Raw genomic sequence first — 22,832 nt, forward strand, 5'->3', positions numbered from 1 at the left:
GCAGGAATAAATTGATTCCGTTCAGTGTTGTAAGTTATAGTCCAGTCAACCGGGCGAACAGTGCGAACAGTGCGAACAGTGCGCGTCATGTAGCTACTGTATGCTATTCAACCTAGACACAGATACATAGACATCATACAGACACCATCGACCACAACCACCTGACACTCATAAAGCTATCAACATGGCTCGCTCGATGGTGGACATAGAAGACGAATTGTCACGACTCTGGGGTCTGGTAGGGGAATTATCAGGTATGTACTTGTTTCAATATGGGTGAGGATTTCTCGGTTCCTTCCATGACCATTCGCTCATTTCGGGAAGCATCCACAAAACAGACCAACTGGCGCAGAATCGAGCATTGGTAACTCAGCTCAAGTCGAGATCAGAGAATGTGAAAGGTCAAGCGGCACATGTGGGCACTGGTTTTCCATTGAGGAGGTTTAATTTGGATATATCGAATGGTATGTTGAAACACGCCCACCATGTCATCTGAGTCCTTGTTTACCGAGCTAACTATCGCTTCATATGTAGAGGAATTTCAATCAGAACTCGAAGCGTTCTCCTCACATCTGGTTACCGAAAATCAGCAGCTGCAACATGAGAACAAACAGCTGAACGCTCTGCTGAAAGAGTATGAGCAAACGTTGGAAACGGTCATGGGCAAATTCAGGGGTATAGCTGTGAGTGTTCATGTTTGTCCCTCCAATGCCATCTGTATATCATCGTACTAAGTCCTTGGTATGCTTTTGGAAGTCATGCTTACCTGCTATCGTCAACAGCACTCATCACAACAACACGACCTATCCTTACATTCCTATTACACCTCCTTACTTCAGACTTTACAAACAGCCCATTCATCCGCCCAACTCCACGACTCCACATCCCTGTCCCTACTTCTCACTCGTTTATCAACTTTGCTAAGATCAACATTACGTTCGATGGGTGGTGAAGATTCAGATAACGATTTAGCCAACTTACCGGGTTTACTAAATCTTGTCAATCATCCTGCAACAATATCTGAAATATCTTCATCACCCAAATCGACTATATCGAACTTGAAACCATTCCCTAGAGCTCCTAATAAACCTGTACATTTTCCTGGATTTATACCGGGTCGAAGTGGGGGTTATAACGGTACGGAGGGACAATCAGATTGGGCATTGGAGAGAGAAATGGAAATATTACGATTAGAAGAGGAGAATAAAGCTTTAAGAGATCTTCTAAACATATCCCAAGATCTGAAACTCCCTGCATTAGGTGACCAGGATGTTGTAGAAGAGGGAAAAGAGGATGAAGGTGTGAAATCGCCAGAAGGTGAAAGATCGAGAAAATCGAGTTTGACAATAGAAGAATTGGAAGCTGGAGCAGCTATGGAAGCGGATCAATTGGCTGAATCGAATAAGATAAGGGATTCAAATACACTTCATCAACAGCAGCACGAAGGATTAGAGAAGGATCACGATGAACATATAGAATCTGATCAACAGCAGCAACAGCCGGTATCCACCACACCTCAGGAGATAAGAGAAAGTGTACTAGGTTTTGAGACGACGGAAAGACCACCTGAAGAAGCTATCGTGGATGAACCTGATGCTGAAGCGGTGGATCCTAATGGGGAGTAACCAATAACAAAAAGCCAGAAGATAGTAGATCCTCAATTTGGATGAGCTGCGTAGGAGAATAAATGGAAAGTCTCCACCCACTCTCCTTTTCTATTGAGTCCTTCTGAGGCTTTAATGGTGCGGCTCGATCGTATCGTCAAAAAACTTCTTTCGCGGAGACTTCGTCCGCTTGGAGCATATCATTGGAAAATTGACGATTCACGTGTTTGTATGATTGTAGAACCATAATCATCTTGTGCAGAGATGTACCATATCATTAGATGTAGTAGTGTAAACAGCTACCTTCATGCACCCCCAAGAAGCGTCATTCTGCATTCGGCTTCTAATGCTTGCAAATTAATCTTGACTGACCTTCGCAATTGCGAGAATCGCGGAAGATTGACGAGATCCTTTACCCGTGGCTGATCTTCTTGCTACCACCGACCTTCGCATTACAGCGATCATCGCCCATAGTGGGATATACCGGACGATACCTCAGCAGACCTACTCTACTGGCGAGCCCGAAAGTAGGTACCCCTGTTCAATCTGAAACTCTGCTCTAACCAAGAGACTTAGCTGATACATCTCACGACGGGTTTGGAAGGAAAGAATGAATATCTATTTTGAGGCAGTCAGGGTTATCAATCTCTATTCTCGAGGTAGACCCCCTCAACCAGCTCGATGGGGAAAAATTTTATCTGATCTACCTAATGTCGAAAGTATATCCCGAGGAGATAACACCCTGTATCGCTCTACCGAAAGTGGAACAGCCAATTACGAATGCGAGTATAAGGATACCATCGTACTTGGTGAGCCTCATCCGAGACTACGTTATCCCAATTTTCATACCCAAGGAGTGGATTCTTCGACCGATCCTCCATGTTAGGATAAGTGGCGAGACAACAACTCCAGATATCGAAGAGCAAGCTAGAGTGTTCAAGGAGGTGTCATCAACTAGGAGTGAAGGCTTTGTAAGGTCGGCTAGAGACCCTCAAGATTGACATCACTCTTCCTTCAGGATAATTCGCGGAAATTGACAAAAATTGAGGCTCTATGGAAGCGAAGCTCTTCGCAATTTATCCTTGGTACAGTACGATGAGGAGATCGTCGATAACCTCGACGACATACCGGAGGGTGTCAAAGATCTCATCATCACCTCGAAATCATGTGTCAAAGCTTTCGTACCACTCTAGAAGTACTCCATCCAGATCGATCAAATCCGGCCATCTTGAAAAGTTGTATGTCAATCTTACTATTCCTGATTACACCGATATGCCCGATGCACAGCTTCCGAATGCAGGGACCGACCAAGACATGCTCCCTCTTCTGCGTTCCAGAAAGACCGCATTCTGCTTGGTTTCGCCTGACGATCATCTTATGGATCATGCTGATACTGTATCCACACTTATGAAGTTGACGCTTCTGTTAAACGCCATCAATTGTTTATCCAGAATCTGCCACCCACTCCCTGACGTCCACCTCGAAAATCGCTCCTATAACCGGGAAACACTGATCACACACTACTACAATTAAACGCGACAATTACGCAGAAACAGTCGTCGATCCATCCCATCATTTGAGTGACAAGTATCCAGACATGACGGTAAGGCATAACCAGCTGTTGTATCAGAGGTCAGTCTAGTAGCATCCATTCCCCTTCCTCCCCTTCCATCTCCTCCGCCATGTCCGTCACGCCTCGAGAGGCCGAAGCATATGAGCTTCCTTCTCTCCGAGCTGAATCCAATTCCAAGGGCTATGACGAAGGAGAAGAGATCAGTCAAGAGGACGCAAGGCTACTCGGTAGATCAGATGAGAACAAAAGTGGAGGAGAAGAAGAATCAGAAGGTGATCCAGCTACGTACAGAAGGGCAGTAGAAGACGAAGAGATTATAGGGAAAGGTACCAATATAGAAGCTTTGGTAGCCCGTGTGAGTTGCCCATTTCACTGTACCTTCACAGAATGATTCCAAACTGACCTGAAGTTCAATATAGACCGTCCCATCAACAGATGATCCTACACTACCCACGTTGACTCTACGAGTACTGGTACTTGGATCGACCTTCTGCATCTTAGGAGCATGTTCATCGATGGTTTTTTACTTCAAATCTAATGCGCCTCAATTCTCCCAGTATTTCGTTATATTAGCTACATACCCTCTCGGACACATACTAGCCAATGAGAAGATGATACCTAGAGGAAAGAGGATATTCGGGTGGGAGCTAAATCCTGGAAGGTTCTCTATCAAAGAGGCAATTCTGGTCAGGTATGTATCACCTGGCCGAAGACCAGAATGGTATCGTATTGCTGATTGCTGACTGCTGGTATGTGTAGTGTTTTGAGCTCATCGGGAGCTGCTGCTGCTTATGCGGCTGATATATTGGCGATCATGGATTTGTACTATGATACACCCGTCGGACGACTACCTTCGATATTGTTGTTATTGACTACGCAGTGTATCGGATTCGGACTGGCAGGTGAGTCGAACATACTGTTGGCATGAGCTAGCTGCTGATATACGACCCTTATAGGAATGCTGCAAAACCTCCTCGTCAATCCTCCAGCAATGTACTGGCCCTCCACCCTAGTCACCGTCCAACTATTTACCACACTCTACTCATCAACTTCTTCGGTCTTGTCAACCGCTGCTCAAGCCATGACAACCAAGAGATTACGTATATTCATGATTATATTCCTTATCACATTCATCTATCAGTTCTTACCCTTCTTGCTCTTTCCCACATTGACATCGGTATCGGTACTGTGTCTGATGAATAACGAATCATGGTGGATGAGGACATTGGGAAGTGGATATTCCGGACTTGGCGTGGCCAATTGGAGTTTCGATTGGAGTAGTATTGGTTCTTCTGGTCCTTTGTATACTCCCTATTGGGCTCTGGGAAATTACTTTGGTGGTTTGGTAGGGATGATATGGGTAGTAAGTCAATTCACTCTTCTGTATCTCCTTTTGGGAGTAGAGTACAAATAAGTTAGCTTATATCGAAATTGTTGTAGATCATGCCCCTCATCCTAATTACCAATTTCTGGTCAGCCAGATCATTCCCTTCACCCGTCTCTGCAGGTCTATACAATTCGACATTCCAAAAATTCGACGTGACATCAATATTGAAACCTGATTTATCGTTGGATGAAGTAGCTTATGAAACCGCAAAACCATTATTGCTTACTCCATATTTGTAAGCTAGCCAGTATGACAATATTGAATCATGTGGCTTAGCTGATGGTTTCTTAGTGCTATCACATACGGGTTGAGTTTTGCTGCCCTGTCAAGTGTGTTAGTACATGTATGGCTATGGCACCGAGATGAGATTAAAAAAGGTCAGTTGAGCATTTCGTGTATCTTGAAGTAGTCGAGCTGACATGTCTCGTACTTAGCTTTATCGAAACGCGGTCATGATCTGAATGATGTTCATAAGTAAGTTGAAGTCTTCACCTGAAAAGGAGCGGAAATAAATACAGCTAACACTATTCGAAGCAAGCTCATGCGATCGTATCTTCCCGTACCTTCATCCTGGTATATCGGCTTGTTGGGGGTGAATTTCGGTGCAGCAGGTCAGTTCAATCTCGCATGTAATCATGAGTCACTGATTATGTGTCTAGTGATACTTGTCAAGACTACTCCACTACAAATGCCTATATGGGCTCTGATACTTGCTATGGCAATAGCTACGGTGAGCTTGCCGAACGCAATTTCTCTACGGGTCTAGCTGACGTGTGATTTGTGTAGATCTTCTTGGTGCCGTAAGTAAGCTGGGTAGTCTGCAGGTGTTGCACAGCTAACAAGGAAACAGTGTTGGGATCATAGCGGCTGTTAGCAACACGCAGATAGGATTGGTGAGGTACTCTTCAGCTATCGTATATACCACTAGCTAACAATAGACTCAAGAATGTCTTGACCGAATTGTAAGTGGTCTACGGAACATCATGGAGAACTTTCATTTACTGACTTATACTACAGCGTTGCTGGAGTTCTCATGCCTGGAAAACCGATTGGAAAGTGAGTGGGAAACATTATATCATGACCGTCTTCTTTTGTCGTACTGACACAATGCGCAGTGTGACTTTCAAATGCTACGGATGTAAGCTACAATGACTGAACCTAATGAACTAGTGTTGACAGCTTACATTTTTTTTCCCGCGCAGATATGGCTATGTCACAAGCTCTTGCTCTCACATCCGATCTGAAACTCGGCTGGTACACTTCTATACCTCCTAGAGAGATGTTTGCGTGTCAGATACTAGGTACGGTGCTAGGTGCTTTAGCCAACTGTAAGTCTCATTTGTAGGATATTCGTGCAAGCATACATGGAAGTAGTTTCGTTTGGGATCAATCTGCATATATGGTTCAGTAGCTGATTTGATCCGAATACTTTCGCAGATGTCACTCTGGAATCTGTACTGGAGTCCAAACGACCTTTCCTCAACGGCTCGGTAGTAGATCCGACAGGTCAATGGACGGGTAGAGCGCCAGCAATATTTTACTCCGCTTCAATCATATGGGGTGCAGTAGCTCCCGCGAGGTTCTTCAGTGGAGGGTATGAAGTGCTGTATCTCGGTTTTCTCATTGGTGCAATTGTACCTTTAGCTTGTTGGTGGGGTCATAAGAGGTGGCCTGGATATAAATTGAACAAAGTCAGTTGATCGGCGATCATTGGTCGGGCTTCGTAGCTGATCATTTTATATAGGTTGTATTTCCGATCATATGTAGCGGCGCTACAATTGTACCCCAATAGTAAGTGAGAAGACGACCTCCGACGCCTGACAAGGAAGATATCTCAGTGCGGTGATACATTACTGTTCGGGATATCAAGCTGATTACATGGTGTTCCTCTTAGCCCAACGAATATCATCCTCACATCGATGATAGTCGCTGTCCTGTCGAACTCGTACTTCGCCAAGAGATATCCCAAGACACACGGTAAATACATATACGTGATTTCATCTGCTCTAGATGCTGGTACTTCCATCACTGCCTTGACGATATATGTTCTTTTCGGAGGGGTGATATGGACGTGGAATGGTCCGGAATGGTGGGGTAATGCAAGGGGAGATACGGAACATTGCGTCCCAGGGACTTGAGAGAGGGCTAGATTGCATCCATGCATGAAGGTCATCAAGTAGAAATCATGTATTGGTTCATATATGTATGTCTATGGCAACTCAACCGCCAAGTGCCACCACCTTGGTCCTTTTACCTTGGCAGCAACGGATGAAGGAACGGAACAACCATTTCTTCTTCCACTGCTATTCCGGGAATACCTATCGGTACCCTTTGCTGTTGCCCTCGAAAGACGTATGCTGTATGGCTCGCTTCCACGTTCATCCTGTTTGGGATTGAACTGTGCTCATGATCGAATTGAGGGCATAGTAAAAGGCACCTGTTGACACCCTGCAGCGTTAAGGGAATGAGATGGAAGTATTACATAAACAATGACATGGATGGTATAAGATGCATGCCTAAGTGCAACAAAAGTGAACAAAGTGGTGCCGGTCCGAGCGTACATAATCATAATCATCCACCCCCCCTCCATACAACCCCTCTCGCGTGCACTTTTGACTGCACATTCATACCACACACACACTCGCACTCACTCTGTCCATTCTACTCCCTTGCATATAGTACAGCTTGCCTCGACATCATCAACAGCAAACTCACGACTGGACGACCGTATCGACACATTGCATATATACGAGAATGAGATGGAGGAATAGTGACTTTTAGGATCGAATTCGCAATCCACCATTCACAATTCACAATTCACGATTCACGAACACGAGCAAAACATAAAAAAACCCAAAGCCAAACCACGTCAACTACAGTGAAAGAGTGAGATAATATCCTTCGAACAGCAAATCACCGTACATCCTCAATTCATAACGATAACAGCTACTACACTGCATCATCGCTTCACCATTCACCATTCACCATTCACCTTTCATCCGTCATCTACAATATTCAGCATATAGAGTGTATATAGAACAAACCATCCCACCCGATTCGCAACACCCCTGAATCCCATTGGGCTCGTGCGAGTCAACGAGTGACCAATCAGTGGTACATTAGAGAAGACAAGATACATCATGCCTTCAGAGGTATCTGACCAGGAGATCGAGAGGGAGATAAATACCTTGAGGTGAGTGTAGCTTAGAACATCTCCTTCCTACAAACGTCAAAAAGATCTACCGTACCTTCCCCTTGTATTTGTGTGATGTGCGGTTTGGTGTTTCAAGCTGACCCGACTCCAAATCCTTATCTTCTACCACACTAGGAATCTTCGACGAAGATCTATAACATCTGCTGGACCAGGGGAATTACCATTAGATCCAGACCTACCACCTCCATCACCTAGTTCTCGACCTGAATCATCCGGTTCATTATACGATACCAATGACGATATCACCTTATCTACACCTGATGGACTGAGCGGTGAAGATGCAGGTCTGTTCTGGGTCCCAGCACATTTGCATCCTGAACTTGCTCCGGGAGAGTTTCGAGCATTCTTAAAATCGCATACTCATCCTGATCCGACGCATGCCGATGCCGCTGAAGCTGCTGAAGCGCCCGGACTGAGTAGAAGTCCGAGTTGGTTATCTCGTAATCCCAGTCGAAGAGGATCAGAGGGGTTGGGTAGGAAAAGATCAATGTTGAGTAGACAATATCAACCTAAACCAGGAGATAATGTTGAAAACGAAGCTCCACCTTTACCTACCAGAAGACCGGCGAGTATATATGGTGGAAGATCAGGTGAAAAGGGATTGACATTGAATGATCTACAGAAATTAGAGGAATTGGTGGATGAGGCGGATGAGGTGGAAGATGATCCGGAAGCGATGAGGACTCTGTTGAGGAGGAGTTTGAGTATGAATGTTGCTCCTGGATGTAAGTGGATTACCCTTCGTATTTGATTACACTCAAGCCATCTCTCCGTGCCTCGTGTCCGTATGATCCTCTTGGTTTGACTAATAATCATCTTCAATACATCCAGTCCTCCAAGATGACATACCTCAAGGCGGTGATACCGATGATGCTCCCCTCATACCTTCACGACCAGGATCAATTCTACGTCGTTCGGCACGTACCAAGATCAGAGGGAAAGCAAGCTTATCAGGTGATGGAGGAGGACATCGATTCGCGGCTACGAGGAAAGGTAGAATGACCGCTGCACCACAGCGAGAGTTACCCGTCTTTGATGATGAGTTCGATTATTCCGATAGAGTTAAGAAATCAAGTACGGGTACAACATCTAGTATGGGAGGTAGCGATGATTCACATGGAAACGAAGATAAGGAAGTATTCCACGATTCGGTACAACACTTAGAAGAAAGAAGAGGATCGGATGAATCAACGGATGAAGCTCACATATTCGATGCGTACGCTAGAGATTCAAGATCCAGCTCGATGTCATCTTCTTCACGAGATCATTCCACTTCACCTAGTCCTGAACCTTCTCCTCCTGGGAAGAAGCTTTCTTTACCGCCCGTGATAACGACTTCACCCTATCAACAGGACGGAGATTGGTTTGCGTCGGAACATGATCATGATAGAACGCCTACACAGGAGACTGTCAGAGATCCTTTAGCTGGTGTGAGGAGAACCTCGCCTGGCGCAGAAATGCAACTGGAAAGACCGGCTATACCCTCTCTGGTCACCTCTGGACCTAATTTACAAGTACCGGAAGAAACCTCGATCACTTCACCTCAACAGCATGCATCCCAGTACGATCTCCCACCAGGCATGGCTCCCCCCGCGCAGCGCTCATCTCTCCCACCTGGCATGGCCTTGCAACAGCAGCAAGAGCAAAAACAGCAAGCGCAACCAGCGCCGCAGCCTGTCGATCAAAAGATGACGCCCGTGAATATCGAAACACCTAATCTCGCTCGTACAGATTCAGGAGTCTCGTCTGCATCGTCGACTGTCAGCAAGGAGAAGGAAAAGCAGAAGAAAGGTGGATTGTTCGGCAAAAAGGACAAGAAGGATAAGGATGGTAAGGGTAAGAAAGATAAAGATAGATTTCTCGGATCGTTATTTGGAGGGAAGAAAAAGCAAGAAGAGATATCATCAGTTGCCAACTTTTCGTCTGCTGGTCCTGCAGCAGCAGCTGCTCTGCTCGGTTCATCCAAATCAGCTAAATCACTTGGAGTTCCCCCTTCTCCTTCGCCTACTTCACCTGGCTTCTCCAGCTACGCCCGGTATCCTATCCACGTAGAAAGGGCTGTTTACCGGCTGAGTCACATCAAGCTTGCCAATGCTAGAAGACCGTTGTACGAGCAGGTTTTGATTTCCAATCTCATGTTCTGGTACCTTGGTGTGATTGGTCGGAACGTTACCGAAGAGAAGAAGACAGCTTCGACCACTGATCCCGAGAAATCGAAAGATGAAGTCAAAGCTCCGGTCAAAGGTACACCTCCCAAACCAGCTGATTCAGGATCGGCTGGGAAACCTTTGCCCCGGACCAACCCTGTCGAGTCTCCTGCTCCTACGCCTGCTCTTCCTCCAGTCGTTACCCCCGCTTCGACAAAAAAGAACAGTCTATCTAAACCTGAGAGAGCGAGAGATGGTAGAAATAACGAAGCGCCGATGCGTGCTCCTTCATACGGTATGCAGAATGCTCAAGTCGACCATGAGATGCGATCGCAGCCGGTCAATAAACAATCTCCACCACCTCGTCCGCCTTCGCAACAATCGATCCCTCCGCCTTCTCAAAACTACAGTCCTCACCAACAATCTCCACGACCATTACCACAAAATGCTCCTCAAAGAGCAATGTCTCAACCTCCACCCGCAGGACCTGGACCACGCTCACCCATTGAAGGGTATCATCCTCAACAACAACACCGTCCCCCTGCCAACATACGCGGTCCGCCAGGCGGTGTACCCCAATCATCCTTCGGTCCTCCACCTCAAAGTAATGGCTCGCCCATTCTCACTGGTCTAGATGAGAGACGTGATACTCGACAGAGAACAATGTCGAACCCTACTCATCCCCATCCCTTACCGCCTCCTGGACCTAATTCCGGCGGAATGCGCAGAGTAGTGACTGATGGTAGAGGTCCACCGGAGGGCCAAGGTCAAGGGCAGGTCCGACCATTATATCCCCAACATTCTGGACCTCAACCTGGTCAAATATTCCATCATCCAGGATCGAACGGTGGACCCGCTTCGCCATTCCCTCAACGACCCAACCCTACTTCACCTGGACCTCAACCTGGCCAATTGTTCTCTCAACCTCAACCTGGACAGTTATTCCAACATCCCCCTCAGGGTCAGAGACCACCACCTCAACATCAGGGATATGGCGGACCTGGTCCAGGTCAAAGACCTTTACCTCCTCCTGGAGGATTACCTCCTCAGCAGCAGGGGAACTGGGAACCTCCTCAGAGATTACCACCTGGTGCTGGATCACCACAAGGATACAACAATCGACCACCACCCAATGGAATTGGAGCCAATGGTCCAGGGTATGATCCAAGAAGAGGTCCACCAGGCCAACCTGGCCCAGGTCCACAACAACTGTATAGCCCGCAACAGGCTTTCTACGGTCAACATCCTCATCCTCCACCGCCCAGACCTCAGAGTCAGCCGCAGGTGGGGCAGGTTTATGGCTATCAGGGTGGGGGGTATGCACATCATCGGTAGGCAGTGGTGTGAGTGTGGGATAAGGGAAGATTGAAGAACGAAGAAGTGAGGATCATTTTCTATCGGGCAAAACAGTTGATCATCCCTGATAGAATTGGGAAATGCATGTGATGGGTGATAGGATTGGAGGAAAAGGAAATGCTAGGTGTGTAATGATATGCGGATAAGAGTGGAAGGTGAATAGATGAATTGCAAAGAAGAAAGATGAAATGAGACCTATTGTATTTTTACTTCCATATGTCATATGTCTTCCTTATCTCCTCCCAGTTCAACATCGTGTGAATAGAATGATCTTGGGAGTCTTTCCAAATCAAGTAGATTCATGATAATTTATGATGATGTCGTTTTCCGTTATGTAGATGGACTTTTCACTCCTTTCACTTCCCTTTGGCTCGTTTCGATGCTTTGTTTTTTTGCATGAACCATGTTATGCCCCATTGACTTTGTAGTTGCATCTGATTTCATGACTATATGAAGGTGAACACATAAGAAGATGGACTGGGTTCCAAGTACGAGTACGACCATTCAAATAACCAATTTTCATACAACGTATACTGTAGGATCGGGTATGAGATGATCCTCAAGGCCATCGATCTACCTTTTCCACTACATTGCTCAAACCCATCTGCCTAATGGCCAAATGAACCAATATCCTAGAATAGGTCTTATGGAACTCTATAAATAACTTATCGAACATCCCTTGCTTCCCTGGTTGGTCATTCGACGATGTGGATGTGGATGCGGATGTCGAGGATATACCGTGAGCGGTAAATATGAGATACACCCATTGATCGTCACCCGATTTGCTCCTGCTACTAAACTCATTCGCTTTCGACGAGTGATCCTGAGAATTCAGATATGAGTCGGATAGTACGGATAGGGTGCGATATCCACCTCGTATTGGGATAGATATCCACGATGAAGACTTGCTTGGACAGGGGGGTGAGAGATTACCCCATGAATAAGTGATTTGTGTGGATGTAAACTGAGATGGGGGTTGAGGGGGTATTTGATTGATTGATTCTATCGTGAACTGATCTCATACTGTTTAGCTCAAGACTCATCTCTGTTACCACAGTATATAGCTGCTGAAGGTACGATGGGTTTAGGATGATGATAGAGGTGGAGGAAGGGACTTACCAAACCATTCACAACAGTCTGTCCGACCTTGATCTTATATCCGTCCTCACTCCAATACACCTCTTCCCTCTGATCGTTCTCTTCATTCGATCTATGCTTGACCATTCTCATGATCGAACCTAACAATATTCCTTCCAACCTCAGGGGCCAAGTCGTCCAAAAAGCCTTATTCCACTTCTCTCCAATATCCCCGTCCTCACCGTCTAATGGTAGCTGTCGGATCAAGGTAGATTCAGGTACTTTCACAGCCCATGAATCACCTACTTCACATTTTGTCCAGTGATTCGTACTATATGGCTTTGAGCTGCGATTGGATATCGATAGTTGAGGAGGGACAGGTAAGCTAGGATAGTGCGATCGGAGAGACAGGTGTTGGTAGGTTAACAAACCTAGACCTAGGGAAGTGAGCGATAGTAAAACAGTTTTATGGTTCATCGTCTGTGGATCGTGGGTTATTACATGATCATGAAGATGATGTGTATATACCTTACAAGATTGAATAGGGCTTTATTCGCAATGCATATGATGTGAGATAGCTTGACAGAGTAAAGTATACAGAGTATATCAAGATACGAAAACAACAACAAAAAACCAAATTCATTCCCGAGGCGGGTAAAATTAAAAGCACTTCGATCCGTCGTCATCTTATCCGTGTTCCGAGACGAGACACTCTGTCTACAACGTGATTAGATAACTCTAATTTAACCAAATTTGATCATTTCCTGCTCATCTTCTTCCCTTCCTTCGGCAGTGGATATCAACGTTCTCTTAGTTGATATACTGTGATTGGATGTATTCCTACTGTGTACAGGTCTGGGGACAACGCGGTATGAATCTACAATAGATGGTTGAGAGTATATTGAGGAAGTCACACTGGGAGGATGATCTTGATTCAGGCTACCACTGTCTCTTGTAATAGTTGGTCTAGGTCCCGGTATAGCCATCGATGCTGGGAGTTGGTGATATGCTGAATCATCTTCACCTTCATTACTTATATTGGATGTCGTTATTGCCGGGACGGGTGGTAATGGTGATTTACCGATACCTCCAATGATTTCACCCAACCCAGAATTCGAGTCAAAACTCCATTCAGTACTCGTACTACCCTTGCTCCTCAGCTTGTCTATCGTAGATGAACCCCTCGTATCGTAAGGTAATGTAGTAGATGAATAAACCGAATCACAACATGGAAAAACGCTACTAGCTCTTCCCTCTTGTTCAATACCGGAAGGAGCAGTTGAATAAAAGGTAACTAGATCTTGATATTGGAATGGAGACGAGGCATTTGTACTCGATGAATATCTACTAGGTCGATTGAAATGTATTGGGGTAGGTTCCTGAACTATCACTCGAGGTACATCCCTCACAACGATTTCAGGAGAAAGTTGTATAGGTGGTGAATGATTTTGGTCTATTGAATGTGGATGGGGATGTAATCCTCTTTCCAAATCCATATCTATATCCATATTCTCTCTTCCTCTTTCTGTATTATGAGTATATGTATGGCTGGTCAAAGCAGATTTCAACCATTCCGTTCCCTTATTCGATTTCCTCTTCGCAGGAGGCGGCAACAGACTCTCAATTTTGCCTTTTTTACCCTTTGTTGACATCTGTCTATTAGGGATATATTCAGCTTGTACAGGTGTGGGTGGGAATCTAACACTTCGTTCCATCATTAAACCAGGTCCACAACCAGGTGTAATCTCTATTTTATCGACGTAGAATGACGAACTTCGTTTCTTTTGCAAGTCGGATAATAACGGTGTATTTGGATGGAAATTATCCGAAGATGTCATGGGAGGACGACGGAATCGGATCCAACATGAGTATGTATGCCAAGTATCAAGGTTGAATAGTAATGTCAGAGCCAAGATGGGTCCACCAAGGGCTGTAAAGTGAAAAAGCAAGTCAGTCAGATATCAAGTGACCTATATTTGTATGGTATCCCATCACGAGAACATCAGCAGGAAACAGTATGTGTTCGTGTACTTACCCTCAATCCCCCTAAATAACCAGGTATCATTCCATCCTATTATTTGTTCAATCACCACGAACCCTCCTATCCCTGCTGAAATGAGCAAAAACATACTCGCCTGTGCCCAGTGTTTGGTTGTAGGGTGTATATGAGGAGAAGGATGACCTGAGGTAGAATAGAGGACGGAAAAGATTAAAACGGTGATTGGTAGAGTTAGAAGGAGAGGGGCAAGGAGGGTGAACGGACGGACTAGTTGTTGACACATTAACATCTGCGGCTATAATACCTGTATACTTTCTTTTTCTGCTGTTTCAACGAAAGAGCTGCAAGGGATGGGAGGCACATACAATGACTCACCTGTTCTGAACCAATCTCCACTATCTATACAGTAGAATCCCCACCATTTCGCCAAACCTTCCGACGAGCTAAATCTTCTGGAGATGGCTTTTGAAAGAGTTGGTACGCAAGGTAATAGAGAGTAGGCGTAGATGATGATGAGACAAATGGCATTGCGGAGCTTGGTAGGTGGGATGGGATTTGGTATTGATGGAGTAGGAAGAGAGCGATATCGATACTATTTTAGTACGCAGGTATCAGCTTTCGTCTTGGGGGTATCTTAGACGAACGGGAGTAGATATTTGACTCACCAATGCTATAGCGGGTATATGAGCGACCATACCAGTCGTCAAGGCGTCTATAAGTATCGCATCTACACTGCAGAACAGATCTTGGGCTTGCCCTTTCTTCAGTACGTATCGATCTAGTATCGTGCTACTGCATTTCGAGATTGTCCATATTGCCAATGAGATCGTAGGAGGGGTAAGTCGAGAGATTGGGGATATACCTGAGAGACGAGATGGAAAGAGGTGGGGTATGATCGCTAGGAGTAATAGTGGGATTGATGATAGTGAAATCACTATATGTTTCGTCAACCTCACATATTGTTCTACGCAAGGTGAGATAGGGTGACATAGGCCGAGGCCACTCACAGACATAAGCTGACTGAGCTTTCTCCAGTAAGTCCATCATTCATGGTACATACGAGACTACGCAACGGTTGAACGCAGAACAACTAGTCTATTTTCCTCAACATGGAATGAGTGTTTCCGCTGTCGGTCCAAACAACTCTGGTACTGAGGGTAGGTCGATCGCACTTGCCAGAGTAGCTTGGAAGGATCCTGCCTTTCCTGCGGCACGGTATTGATGATAGTTCAATAAAATATGATTGCCTTGATTTGGGGGGTATCAATTGGTATGTCTCTTATCTAAGGTCAGCAAAATCAGTATATCTGAATAGGGTCCTAAGTAAATCTAATCCTTTCGTCAGTTCTAGAACACTGATCCTGATATTCCCGGAATAGTCGTCAAGCTTATCTTCACAACAGACTACGCATCAAACAGCCTCTCGTTCTGTGTGATCAAAGGTAGGTCTTTGATGGAGTGGATGATCAGTAAGAATATTCCTATGCATGGGAAAGGAAAGGTACAAGGGGTACGGCGTCGATTGATTGACAGACTGATAATCGTTCTCAAGGGGTTGACGACTACACCAAGGAAAGCTAGTTGGTGTTTCAGGTGTCTTTCGCTCCATGTTGTTGAATAGTGTCTGTTACTGGTATGAGAGTGAGGTTGTAGATTGTACACCATTACATGGCGATGAAATCAGTGAAAAGCAAGGCAGTTAATCGATGAAGATGAATAGATAGATACATCATCGACAATCCTGGTGCTCTTTCACAATCATGGTAGTTTGACAACAACAAGAAACCAAGTCACGTGATTCAAACGCTGCTCTGTGCCTCGCTCGACGTCGCTGTTGTGATTTTATGATTTTGCATCGGCCAGTAGTTTCATGATTATCAAAAGTTGTCATCCGCTATCAATCCCCTCTCTTTCTGTCCATTGTAATCACCTTTGCATCTCACTGTATCACCAGCACAACAGTCAAACAGTAATATGACACGAACGAAAAAGTCTGCGGCTTCCAGTAAGCGTACCAACCCGGAGAAGAGGCAACAAACCGCGGCTGCCCAAGGAAGTAGTGCGGCTGGACCGATAGATGCGGCAAGTTTGATAGGTAAATCCTCTCAGCATGTCATAGACTCCTGGCCAGGTATAGCCTGATTGAGCTTCCGATTAATACTGATCCTCTGAACAAACCCTTCTACCAGATAAATCACATACGCTACTTGCTCAGTCGAATTTCGAACTTGCCATAAAATTCTTGGACAGGGCGTTGGAACTCGAACCTTCCAATGTTGAAGCTAGAGAGTTGGTTGGAATAGCAGAGCTGGAAGCAGGTGACGAAGAACGTGGAAGGGAGGTAAGTGCAGCTCTTTGTCAGCTTCCCGCTGTTATGCAGCACATTCAAAGCTTCACAGCTGATATGTCGCTTAAGCATCTACTCCAACTATTCCCTCCTCATGCCGCCGAACCACCTTCTCACCCTTCACCATACCTGTATCTCGCTCAATCAGCTTCCGAACCCCAAGAAGCATTGGGATACTACTCAACAGCCACGGCGATGCTTGAGAAGCGTATAGCAGAGAAAGCTCGAAAGGGTAAAGGGAAACAGCGAGGTGCTGAGCGGGAGGATGAAGAGGTGGATGAAGATGTACAAATGGCCGTCACTGCTTTGGTAGCTATGATAGAAATATGGATGTCCGACTTATGGTGAGTCATCTGACGATGGTTCGCAGATGTATAGCTGACATGATTCCCTCCCTCGTTAGTTTCGAAGAGGCAGCTGAGAAGAACTGTGATTCGTTGATACAAAGAGCTTTAAGCATTTCACCGAATGATTCAGAAGTAAAATTGTCATTAGCAAGTATTAGGATGTCTCAATCTCGTTTCGATGATGCCAAGAAGGTAGTCATCAGTTTATACAATGATCTGGAAGGAAGAGAACCATGTGAGTAACATATTCACATATTCGCCGATGGGCAAACTCAGAATGAGAGTCAACCAAAGCTGATGAGATATATACTCTTCAGTTGATCCTATATTACCAGCTTTGCCTGTCCGATTAGCCCTATCTCGACTCTTACTTGAACATTCACTCCATATTGAAGCTTTGGACATACTATCAACGGTACGAGAGGAAGACTCATTGAATATTGAAGGAGCATACTTGGAAGGATGGGCATTGTACCTCCGAGCAGAAGCTATCAAGGAAAACCCTTCACTCCTCACTTCCACCACTACCAAAGCTGAAGATGGTGAAGATGACGAACCGATGAGTGTAGAAGAATGTTTGAGCGAAAGCATGAGATCGTTAGTCGAGTGTGCGAAATTATACGAAGATCAGGAATACGAAGATGAAGGTATTGGATCACACGTTGCTGAGTTATTAGAGGAATTGACGAAGAATGGAGTGGTACCTGCTATACACGATGAGGAAGATGAGGATGGTGATGTTGAGATGGCTTAAAGAAGTTTATGAGGAAATGATAGAGAGGTGTTACTTCTGGTAGTAAAGGTATATGGAGCGTGGACATTGATTATAGACGGAAGAGGGAAGAAAGACGCAGCTGAAGGAAGACGGAGCGAGACGATTTTTGGTATGACAGCTTTGTAAGATTTGATTCATGCAGGCTTCGACCCGATACGCGAATACTCAGTACATATAACCGCTAACCTTCACATCAATCGGAACCTTACTTTCACATTCTTGCGCCCGAGCTTTGACCCGCAGGCAGCAAACTGACCCACAATCAGCGTCACTCGACATTCCCCTCTCTCTCTTATTTTTCGCTTTTTCTTCTCCTTCTCCTCTATTTCTGTCTTTCTGTCTTTCTTTCTTTCTTTCTTTCTTTCTTTCTTTCTTTCTGATGATGATCATCAATCTAAACCATTCATCATCAATTCTTATCTCATTGTCTTACAGCTTTCTGAAAGGCCTAGACCATGACAACGTACGTTTCTAATCTCCTTCTGACCGCTACGACCTGTGGCAGCTAAAACAGCTCGACTCTGCATTCAGCGAATCCACATCTTCCTCGAATAACGTCAGCGCATTGGAGATGGTCATCGATACTCCTTTCCTGCAGATATGATCCTCTCTAAGCTCGATAGGAGGGAACTCGTCACGATGCTTCGACTTTCCAAATCAGCTTTTCAATCAGCTTCAAAACATTTGTACAGGGAATTCTCCTTCGAACATTACAAAAAATTGGAGCAGGGCTGTTCATTAGGAGTTGGCGACATCACGATAGTAGTGAGTCTCTCACCACTCTACTGCTCAAATTCCTCTTTGACATACCGGCGACTCTTGCTTTGACAATTTCGAGTTCCGCTGCTGATAAACGGTGGCACTACTTAGGGAAATTTACATTATTACTTGTCACATGTCCGAATCCTCTCTTTGTCCAGATCCAGCAAGAATATCGAGTTATCAGATTGGCCGAAATTGTTCAAGACCTTTCCTGACGCTTCGAGAATTACTAAACACGATCAAATACTCTATGGCGGTTTTGTGAATGGGATAGAGCTGTTCACTTTCGAATATCCCGTCCGCATCAGAATATCTCAACCCTCTTCAACAACGAGACCTAAGCGTTGTTCATCCAGAGCACTCGCTCACCACTACGGAAGTGTAAAGATACCGATCGGATGGCAAGAGATCATAAGCCTCTGCGTGGAAGTATCGGAAAACTATGGTCTTACAATCAAAGACGAAGATCAGAAGGAACGGACTTTCCGACAAGATATGATGGATCAAATGGGAAATTATGACTCGTTCACCTTAACGAAATTCTGGAATCACTCCCCCATCTCAAATAAGATCGTATTTACGATACTGAGGGAGCTGGATCAAAAACGATTACTCGACGTCAAATGCCTGTCGTTCCTGAGGCTCGATCAGGATATGCTTGAAATTATCAGATTGCTTTCCAGATCACTTCTTACCATTTCGCAACACCCTAAAGATCGGACCGAGACTGTCGTGACTTTCGAACAGATGCTGGCACTGCTACACTGGAAGGGCTTGACCAAGTTGTCCACCATTGATTTAGGGAACTATCGACTCCGGGCTTCGTCTACATCTCCAATGGCTTCGATGCCTGAGATTAGCATACTTTTGCGAGGCTGTAGAGTTGCAAAGGGCTCTTCCACTTACTGGAGCTTCATGATCTACCTCAAATGTTTCAGCGTCACCGATAGTGATGCTAAAACAGGCAAGAGCGCGGAACAGTACGCCAGAGAATTGGCCAAGGTGTCACGTCAATACGTGAAGACAGAGAAGACGACTTTGAAGCTCTCAATGACCATGGTCCACCAAGGCCCTGGGTATCGGTACAAGACCTCGATACAGATCGACAAAGCTTTCGAAAAAGAACTATCAGGTGCTGAGGTGACGACACCTGATGTAGAGTCCTAACCCCAAGGGAATGCATCAGGTATGTGAATCATCTGCACCACTTATGGTGAAGAAGTCAGGTAGAGCTGACTCAGCCTTCCTGTCAATCTAGCATTCAACTATATGAAGGAGGTAACACATCATCATGCTTCCTCGATCAGCACCATATTCCGTTTTTGTGTATACATAAATCATCTGGGATGCAAAATATTTACGAAACAACAGCTGATTGCGAAAAGTTGATGAATCAATCATAATTTGTCGAAGAAAAGTTACTAAAACAATCTGGATGTGGCCTTGAAATAGTTTATGATCACTTGTATGGTATTCATGATCGTGCAATAAAACAAATTCAGCTAAAGCTGGCAAAATTACCGCTATATATAGCATACTGTACATGTTTGAGGCAACCACGTCTGGCCCAATGGGCTACTTATTTTACAGAATGTTCTGTTGCAAAGACCTCCCTCAACATTTGGCCAAATCGGAATGATCTCTTAACGTTGAAATCATCTCCGTCTCGTGAGACACATCGTTCCATTTGTACTGGCTCAAACACACAAGCAGTACGTTTGAGGTGGATCCTCCTAGTGGAATTGACTATAGAACGGTAAAAGCTAGCTACATTCGTAATGCAGTCGATTTCGTGCTGCATCTGATTTGGAGTGAGTTTGCCGATATGACTAGGGTATATCAATTGGATTTCAATCATCTTGAATTTAGGTGAGAGAAAAGGTCGTTCTCGCTTCACTTCAAGTGTAGCTGATGGTCCATCATCTTCATTCGCAGTTGATGGGTGCTCATATTGACATTGTTCAGAGGAATATCCCGTCGAAAAGACATTTTCAGATGTTCCAATTTCTTAAATCTATCCCAAGCTAACCTGTGTGCGAACTCTTCCACAGTCACATGGGTACCATCGTACCCGTCCTTGTCCGAAACTATTGTCACAAATCTGATCCTTCTCAGCTACAAGGTTGAGCAATTCAGGAAGATTTTGATCACCATGTACCAAAGTTAGAGCTTCGGGTAACAGTTGTCGATCATTCCTATTCAACCTTTGACAATGTTCTAGAATTTTATTGAAAGGTCGTATTGGAATATCGTCAAACGATTTGATACCGAGGAATTCATCTTTTGACGATCCTACACTTCGAATCACAGCTGTTTCTATCTTCTCATCCCCTTCCTCAGATTGAGTCCTATTTTCTGGATGGTATATCGAAAACTGAATGGACCTATGTATTGAAAGGATCCTTCAGGATGGGTGTCATATTCTTTTTTAGTACAGTGTTGTGAATGCGGTGCCGTCAACTCAAGTCGAAAATTTTTCTTACTGCCTCAGGAATCAGGAATAAGCGTTAAGGTTGAGTATCAAGCGGATCACGCTAATTTAGCCATAATATAGTGACACTTCACCAAAGCAGGAGATAGATTTGATATGTGAAGTTTGAAAAACCAGTGAAAGCTGCATACGGTATCTTGTGAGATACCAATTCGCCACTTTCGTGTTCATGAGGTCAGGTCGATCCGCATCAGATAACAGACTGCATCATCCTTTACTAATTAATGCTTTATGGATCCATCTTTCCCAGCTGTGTTTCCTTACACCTACAAACGACTCAGGGCTTCTCTACCTCATCCTTACTCATCGATACCCCATTCACCCGACAGCCATAGAAGCGGGATCGCTCCCACTAGCAGCTTCACATTTCCATATCAGTCACTCCTCCGCTCGACTCTGGCTCATCAGCTCACGTCAGCTCAGCAGAATATCAACCAGGTGACATTATCTGTCTTCTTCTATCTTCCGCTACTTCATAGACGGGAGGCTGAACCTTAGCTACTAGACCCTAGGTCCTACCAGCCAAAGAAACAAATACTTTCCATAATGGCCACCATCACCTTCACTTCAGATTTCGCTCCCAACAGACTTACTGAACTCCACAATATGGTTTGGTCGATCCCCAATATTCGAACAGAGATCCTGCTTTACCTCCCCAACAAGGATGTAAACACACTTCTAACGACTAGCAAGGTTCACTTTCAAGGTGCTGTCGAGAAGCTGTATAGAATTTTCCCCTACAAGGAGTACGACCAGAGTATCATACGATGCAGGAACAAGGTGAGTATGATTGATAAGTTCCATTCTCTGATGAGAAGTTCTTATGTCTTACTCTGCTTCATAAAGTCCCGAAGGTCAATTTACGTGAACGCTGTACGGGTCATCGACCTTGGTCGATATGCATCGTGTACCTCGCCAACTAAATGGGTTCGATACTTTGGTCCATTCCCCAATGCAAGGTCGGTACGAGGTTATGTCTCTTCCTCAACTTCATCACGAGTCTGGACGATTGCGGACAAAGTCCTTTCTGTGCTCTTCGGAAACTCCGAGAACGGTCGACATTGGTGCACCTTTCACGAAAGGCTTCCGTATGACATCACATGGGAGATGGCACACCCCCTGGACATTCCCAGGACTTCCATGAAGACCCTCAAATCCTGGATATATAAGCAATGCATCGCAATCGACATGTCTGACTGAACTTCCTCAACGATACCAGTTGCGAAAGATAGAATCCGAGCCAGCTTACTGGACAAGGCAAGATCGGGTGGCATCGTGATCACCAGTCTTGTATTACGTCCTCAATTCTTTAGCGAATGCGTATTGGAGATTTGCGAGGAGGTTGACACCGAGGGTCTCTTCCAACTCGAAAGCCTCAAGATTTTCGACATGGATGAAGCATCGAGACAGATCATTCACCGATTTGCGCCTGACTTAGTAACGTTGTGCATCGACCTTGACAATGATGCCGAAGATCCCATGACATCGAACAGGATTCTAGGGCTCATCGATTGGAAAAGGTTCCTGAACCTCAAATCTCTTACGATACGCTGCTCCGCTGGTCTCCATTTTGTGCAAGACTCCTCTTTGCCAGTAGCCCCGTCCCGTCTAGCATTACCCGGACAATCCCTCGAATGGCTGGCCATCGATCAATATCTGCCTGTATGCCAAAGTATCGCCGAGCCAGATAACGATAGATGTCTCCTCTCGGTCCAACACGCACTCTCGGGACTCTCGACTTTCTTCGGAACTG

At 45.1% G+C, this 22,832-nt stretch overlaps 8 protein-coding genes across 8 annotated transcripts; 6 read left to right on the forward strand and 2 right to left on the reverse strand.

Moving 5' to 3' along the window:
- Positions 1-184: 184 nt before the first annotated feature.
- On the forward strand, positions 185-1,625 carry L199_002012 (uncharacterized protein; the record flags this gene model as incomplete). The annotated part of the gene is made up of 4 exons (XM_064887762.1): positions 185-254; positions 339-464; positions 535-683; positions 783-1,625. The coding sequence occupies 4 exons, from the start codon at positions 185-187 to the stop codon at positions 1,623-1,625; spliced, it is 1,188 nt and encodes a 395-aa protein (XP_064743834.1).
- Positions 1,626-1,868: 243 nt separating this feature from the next.
- Positions 1,869-2,490, forward strand: L199_002013 (uncharacterized protein; the record flags this gene model as incomplete). Its single annotated transcript, XM_064887763.1, has 3 exons — positions 1,869-1,895; positions 2,003-2,131; positions 2,209-2,490. 3 exons carry the CDS (start codon positions 1,869-1,871, stop codon positions 2,488-2,490), a joined length of 438 nt encoding a protein of 145 aa, XP_064743835.1.
- A 796-nt stretch (positions 2,491-3,286) lies between these two features.
- Positions 3,287-6,702, forward strand: L199_002014 (OPT family small oligopeptide transporter; the record flags this gene model as incomplete). The annotated part of the gene is made up of 18 exons (XM_064887764.1): positions 3,287-3,532; positions 3,597-3,868; positions 3,937-4,079; positions 4,134-4,540; positions 4,618-4,799; positions 4,856-4,941; positions 4,999-5,038; positions 5,099-5,175; positions 5,224-5,294; positions 5,351-5,364; positions 5,415-5,457; positions 5,510-5,526; positions 5,582-5,620; positions 5,680-5,702; positions 5,767-5,892; positions 6,002-6,255; positions 6,309-6,355; positions 6,459-6,702. The coding sequence occupies 18 exons, from the start codon at positions 3,287-3,289 to the stop codon at positions 6,700-6,702; spliced, it is 2,331 nt and encodes a 776-aa protein (XP_064743836.1).
- A 1,002-nt stretch (positions 6,703-7,704) lies between these two features.
- Positions 7,705-11,260, forward strand: L199_002015 (uncharacterized protein; the record flags this gene model as incomplete). Its single annotated transcript, XM_064887765.1, has 3 exons — positions 7,705-7,757; positions 7,893-8,503; positions 8,610-11,260. The coding sequence occupies 3 exons, from the start codon at positions 7,705-7,707 to the stop codon at positions 11,258-11,260; spliced, it is 3,315 nt and encodes a 1,104-aa protein (XP_064743837.1).
- Positions 11,261-11,840: 580 nt separating this feature from the next.
- L199_002016 (uncharacterized protein) lies at positions 11,841-12,835 on the reverse strand (the record flags this gene model as incomplete). Its single annotated transcript, XM_064887766.1, has 2 exons — positions 11,841-12,293; positions 12,401-12,835. 2 exons carry the CDS (start codon positions 12,833-12,835, stop codon positions 11,841-11,843), a joined length of 888 nt encoding a protein of 295 aa, XP_064743838.1.
- Positions 12,836-13,101: 266 nt separating this feature from the next.
- Positions 13,102-15,401, reverse strand: L199_002017 (uncharacterized protein; the record flags this gene model as incomplete). Its single annotated transcript, XM_064887767.1, has 5 exons — positions 13,102-14,288; positions 14,394-14,624; positions 14,733-14,949; positions 15,023-15,291; positions 15,365-15,401. 5 exons carry the CDS (start codon positions 15,399-15,401, stop codon positions 13,102-13,104), a joined length of 1,941 nt encoding a protein of 646 aa, XP_064743839.1.
- A 930-nt stretch (positions 15,402-16,331) lies between these two features.
- Positions 16,332-17,805, forward strand: L199_002018 (uncharacterized protein; the record flags this gene model as incomplete). Its single annotated transcript, XM_064887768.1, has 5 exons — positions 16,332-16,452; positions 16,547-16,698; positions 16,774-17,048; positions 17,108-17,286; positions 17,369-17,805. 5 exons carry the CDS (start codon positions 16,332-16,334, stop codon positions 17,803-17,805), a joined length of 1,164 nt encoding a protein of 387 aa, XP_064743840.1.
- Positions 17,806-18,465: 660 nt separating this feature from the next.
- L199_002019 (uncharacterized protein) lies at positions 18,466-19,755 on the forward strand (the record flags this gene model as incomplete). Its single annotated transcript, XM_064887769.1, has 2 exons — positions 18,466-18,591; positions 18,697-19,755. 2 exons carry the CDS (start codon positions 18,466-18,468, stop codon positions 19,753-19,755), a joined length of 1,185 nt encoding a protein of 394 aa, XP_064743841.1.
- Positions 19,756-22,832: the final 3,077 nt, after the last annotated feature.

This window comes from Kwoniella botswanensis, chromosome 1 (genome assembly GCF_036426115.1).
Source record: "Kwoniella botswanensis chromosome 1, complete sequence".
Taxonomy (NCBI): domain Eukaryota; kingdom Fungi; phylum Basidiomycota; class Tremellomycetes; order Tremellales; family Cryptococcaceae; genus Kwoniella; species Kwoniella botswanensis.